General features: G+C 32.5%; 1 protein-coding gene across 1 annotated transcript; it reads left to right on the top strand.

Annotated features, from left to right (window-relative positions):
* The first annotated feature begins 2,361 nt into the window (after positions 1-2,361).
* On the top strand, positions 2,362-3,049 carry LOC120153530 (probable calcium-binding protein CML44). The gene has a single exon (XM_039165468.1). The coding sequence runs from the start codon at positions 2,414-2,416 to the stop codon at positions 2,927-2,929; it is 516 nt and encodes a 171-aa protein (XP_039021399.1). The 5' UTR covers positions 2,362-2,413; the 3' UTR covers positions 2,930-3,049.
* The last annotated feature ends 2,791 nt before the right edge of the window (positions 3,050-5,840 follow it).

The following is a 5,840-nucleotide window of genomic DNA, read 5'->3' as shown; positions in this document are numbered from 1 at the left end:
TATTATCTCCACATAAAATATTGTGTTTTGTCGCATCTTATTAACCTTGCATTGATTTTTGAAAGATAGATATGTCGGTGCCAGCAAACGGCCCTTGAGGCACGCAACGGTTCCTTCGGCCCTCACTCACGTCCACGTTTCAACTATTAGGCTTACATTTTGGGAGTTGATGGCCGTGTTTCGAATTTTTTTCAAATATCAAACTTAGCCTAATAATTTGATCCATTGATAGATTGTAGGGATGGGTATGGGTCGGGTTGGGTCAGATTTTCGGTCAATCCGATCTGATCTGAAAATTATACACCTTCCACCCGATCCGAACTCGACTCAATAATTATACACTTTCCACCTGACTAAAATCCAACACGCTCATTTGAGCTAAAATCATAACCCGATCTGAAATAATATATTTATAAAAAAAGATTACTTTTATTTAATAAAAATATAGATTTAATTAAAAATAATAATACATAGACGAGTCTTATTGGAATTATCCTTAAATATATAATATAAAATTACATTTTTTTTACCGGATCAATTATTTTTCATCATAAATTTGAATCTAACTCGATTTAACCCGAACATAATCTCTAAAAATTCTAAACCAACCCAAACTCAAATTTTTTGTTAAAAAATTCAACTCGATAAATTCAAATCGAATTATAATCAATCGAATTCAGTGCGCATCCCATAAGAGAGAGACAAACAAACCGACCATGGCATCCCATAAGAGAAAGACAAACAAACCGACCACGGCATCCCATAAGAGAAAGACAAACAAACCGACCATGGCCGCAATAATTAGATGTTGCATGGTTGGACACGTGTTCCATCTTCCAACATATAAACCAACATATCGGAATGTCTTACACCAATATATCCCTAAACAATTATATGTATTTTATGAAGAAAAAAAACTGTTACAATCAAATTTTCACACTATTTGGAAAACAACACAAAGAAAAATGGACATTAATTTAGAATTGTATGATGATATTTATAAGAATATACCTGATAGCCATTCTTCTAATTATTTTCTTGCCATTTTCAGAATAATTTTAATATTTGATGTATTATAAAATATTATAACATCATAGAGTATCATCTTCTTCCTCTTCAATTACATAATATGAATTGGGTATTCATAAACTTACATCTCAATTGATATTATATTTGACTACTCATTTACTTTGAATACCGTAGCCAAGGTAACTAAAGCATTTACTATTTATTTATCTTCTCTGATGAGGTAATTAAAAGACACCTCATTAAATTCTTCAATCAACTTTAAGACGAGTTTACGATGTTTGATCAACTTGAGATAATTCGCTTCGTTCTCATATGAGTTAATAAATTATTAAAATTGAATCCTCGTATACTTTAAGGACCTTTATGGCTTTACTCTTTGCCCAATGAGAACTCAAGGATTCAAAATAAAAACTTCATATTTTTTTCATATTATTAATGCAATTGAAAGTCAATCTACTAATAAAAAGGTAGGAAATTTCTTTGGGTGAAACTAAAATTTTCCTAATTTCATGTCCCAAGACATTCGAAGCATTGTCAATATTGTTCAGTTTCCAATATTCACTTGTAGAAATACTTGCTTCTTCTACTAAAATAAGATGGTGGTACGTGTTATCATTTTAGTAGAAGATTAAATTTATCGAATTATAACCAAATTGAAAGTATAAATAAGTAATGATGACCAAATATATAATTATTCATATTTATTTAACTACAACGTCAACAATTTTGTTATTAGTTAACTGTACGCGGCTTAATTAAAATTACTTTAATAGTTTAATAACTTAATTGAAACAATTCCCAGTTTAATGGTCAAAATAGAATCACCCCACTAGTTTAGTGGCCTTCGGGGTAGTTTTCCAAAAAAACAACATATACAAAATTTAAGTAGGCACTTGATATATATAAGCATAGTTCCGATAACTTCTAGTAAAATCCAGAAGTTTGATAGTTGACTTTGAATATTTGAACACCATTTTTGTGTGACGTGTGGATGTGGTATACTTTACAAAAATCCAAAATAATAGACATAAAATTATATTAATTAATTTGATTTAATAATTTAAATAAGGAAGGAAGGAAGGATGTGGTATACTTTACAAGAAGCAAACGTTGGGACTAGAATTTTCGCCTATTAATCACAAATTAAATTCAATGAAAATGACTGCAAGAATAATGAAAATGAGTGGGAGGAATGAACACCACGTCTTAGATTGGTCGTATCTATGAAACTAAAAGCCAATATTTTCCTTTCTTCAATAAATATCCATACGAAGCTTGCAAGAAGCTTCCTCACCCCGTAATTTGCAGATATAAATACCAGCACGCCCTGCATTCTGCTTTCACCATACGTACATACTCCGAAATACAAAGCTTCAAAAATTTCATGTTAATGCTCACTGCTCACGGTCTCTTCAACAAAATGTCTCCGCTCAGCAAGAACGATTTACAGCGGATCTTCGAGAAGCTCGACAAGAACGGCGATGGGTTGGTTAGTCTGGACGAGCTTAATTGGTTGTTGGAGAGAATCGGAGTCCAGTTCAGGCTCGAAGAGCTGGAGTCCTTGGTGGGAAAATCATGTCTGGGCTTTGATGAATTCGTATTCTTTTACGATTCCATCTCGAACCAGAACGGGGGAAATGACGACGATGACGAAATGATCATTGACGGGGATGATGAAGATGGAGAGAGTGACATTGCCAAGGCTTTCAAGGTGTTCGATTTGAATGGCGATGGTTTCATATCTTCCGAGGAGCTTCAGAGCGTATTGGCCAGACTTGGTTTATGGGATGAAAGGAGTGGCACAGATTGCAGAAACATGATTTGCTACTACGACGCCAACTTGGACGGTGTGATTGATTTTGAAGAATTCAAAAGCATGATGTTTCATACCGTTTCTTAATTCAACACTTCCTGTATGAAAAGGGTTCATTATCAGTTGTAATATATTAGTAAACACAGATATAGAGTGTCCCTATTCAATGTTAGAAAAAAAATCAAATAAGATATTGAATTGGTGCAATTTTATATTTTTGACAATTTTAATCATATATATTCTAAAGTTGAAGAATTGCCATTTTGGAATGCAAGCATTAGTTTTTGTTCATTCATCTATTTCTCTACTTAATTTTTACGTCATTGTTATCGAATGGGTAAACTACACGAGCAATCATTGAATTTTAAATACCAACTTTAATTGCATTTTCAAAATCTAGGAACTAATTTGTAAAAGCTTAACTTATACTCAGGGGCGGAGCTCAATGATGGCCCAAAGGGGCCCGACCCCTGTTAAAATTTGTATATTTGATATAATTTTGTTTTAATAGTATTTTGGTTCATGTAAAAATAACTATTTAAATTTTAAAATATAAGAATTTATTAAATATTTAATCAAGTAAGAAACGAACTAAAAAAAGGATAATATCGTGTTCTCAAAATTTTTGGTCTAATAACAATTTAGGTCATTGTAAGTATACATATTACACAAATTAGGTGTCATCTTGAGAATTTTGAGGTTTTTTTAATTTTTTTTTTATAAATCTAGGGTGAATAAAAGATAATATTTGTACAAAGACTCTCAACTATTTGACAATGAACGCTCATACCCCTAATGTGCAGTGCTCGAACTCGAGACCTCAATGATAATAACAATCCCTTAATCGCAAAGGTCGCTTGATTCGTGCTGAATTTTGAGTTTAAATACCTAATAAGTCTTTATATTTTTCTTAAATATTCTAATATTTATGCTCATGTCAATATTTAGTTATGACTCCGTCCCTGCTTATATTTAAATATTCTAATATTTCGACCCTTTCAATATTTAGTTCTGACTCTGTATCTGCTTATATTTGCACCTAGGTTTAAATAGCAATTTTGTGGGAAATAATTTAAAATAATTTTCTATGATTGCTAATTTGAAGGATCAATTCTTTTGAAAAGGAGTCGATACTTTTTCAAAAATGATAAATCTTTTTTTTTTAGAAAATTAAAGAAAACACACTGCAAAACAGAGCTTTAGAAGCGTTTTTTTAGTCCTATAGCAGCGTTTTTAAGCGCCACTAAAAGCACTTGCGGTGATAGGAAGAACGCCGCAAGAAGCACCGGCCATACCAGCGTCGCTAAAGTTAGGGGCGTTTGAGAATAAAAATGCCGCAATAGGTCAAGATATATAGCGGCTTTTTTGGAACAATCGCAAAAGGTCGAGATCTATAGCAGTGTTTTTGGAACAAATGCCGCAAAAGGTCAAGATCTATAGCGGTGTTTTTGGAACAAACGCTGCAAAAGGTCTAGATCTATAGCGGCGTTTTTGGAACAAACGCCACAAAAGTTAAGATCTATACCAACATTTTTGGAACAAACACCGCAAAAGGTCAGATCTATAGCGGCATTTTTAATACAAATGCCTCTAATTACCTTTCTTTAGCTAAGATTAATTGATTTTGTATATTTCATTTCTGCTCTACATCATCTAAATTTAATATCATGTAGCTTTATCTAATTAACAATAACCATACATTTTAATTAAGACACAAGTTATGCAGAAAAATACTTAACAACAAAATAAATTAAAATTTATAAAAATAAAAATTAAATGTAATGTAGTTTGACATTGTTCTCTAGAATTTAGTCTAGGTTTTTTTCACTTTCAATTAAAAAAAATATTGTTCACTTGAATTTAGTCTTTATTGCTCCTTCTTGAGGAAAGGAAGTAAAAAAACAGTTTTCCTTGTTTGATGAAGTATCATTAAGTTTTTTCTCTGTGTAAATTGTATATGGATAAACTCTTTATCCATTTCACCAAATAAATCCCCTAGCTCCGGTTCACCAAGAAGACTCCTTGCGCGCTTCAGTTGAAACAGATAACGACCTTCCACCAATAATATGAAACTTGATTGGAGGTGGCTTGGGAACTGAATCAAACATTAAACAAAAAAAATTAAAATAAAAGAAAGAAGTTTTTACTTGGAGTAACAGTAGAGGTTGCGTCGTCTTCATCGAGAATAGATAATGCTTTTGCAATTGAAGATTCTTTCAATGCCACAAATTTCCCCAATCCGGTTCTAAACATCAGGTATTTATCTAGTCCTCTATCATCGTTCTCAATAAGCTTCGAGCATCCTGCATGCGTACGATCTATGAAATCTGAGAGTATAAAATAAAAATATAGCGGCGGTAAGATTCAGAGACTATTACCTTGAATTAGGAGATCGACCATGGAAGGGTATGGAGCAATAGGAGTTTCTTTTGGGTCATCATCGAGTTTTGACGGCAAGAACGGACCGAAAGCCTCCCAACGATAATTTGATCCGTCGTCAGAGCAAATACGCCACATGGACATTCCGACGATAGTTTCTCTTACTCTATCTTTTTGTAAACTAGTTCGAGTGTCCTCAATCTATTACATGAGAAGTAGTACATGTGACTTCCTAAAGAGCAAAGACTATTGAGCAGCAACCAACATTAAGAAAAACACATACCACAAGAACAAAGAAAAACATGTCAGGATAACATAGATTCTTATTCAAAATTGAAAAAAAAAACTTAAAAAGGAAAAAGGAAAAATAAAGGACATAGTATGTAAAACAAGAGAGCTAATAATTATTGGTGGTCAACAACCAACATTAAGATTAATGTCACTACCGGCTAAACAAAAATCAAAGGATAAAAAAGAAGACGACACAAAATTAAAAAAAAAAACTAGGTTTAAACTATCAAGCTGCTTACAACTTAAACCAACCCTTATTCGGATAATTATACATTTTATGAGTTAATGCCATCTAGGTTTGCAACTATAGAGGCGGACATTTAATTTG

This window comes from Hibiscus syriacus, unplaced genomic scaffold (genome assembly GCF_006381635.1).
Source record: "Hibiscus syriacus cultivar Baekdansim isolate YM2019G1 unplaced genomic scaffold, ASM638163v2 tig00002840_pilon, whole genome shotgun sequence".
NCBI classification, from domain to species: domain Eukaryota; kingdom Viridiplantae; phylum Streptophyta; class Magnoliopsida; order Malvales; family Malvaceae; genus Hibiscus; species Hibiscus syriacus.
Note: the sequence above shows the minus strand (reverse complement) of the source record. Positions and strands in the feature narration are given on the sequence as shown.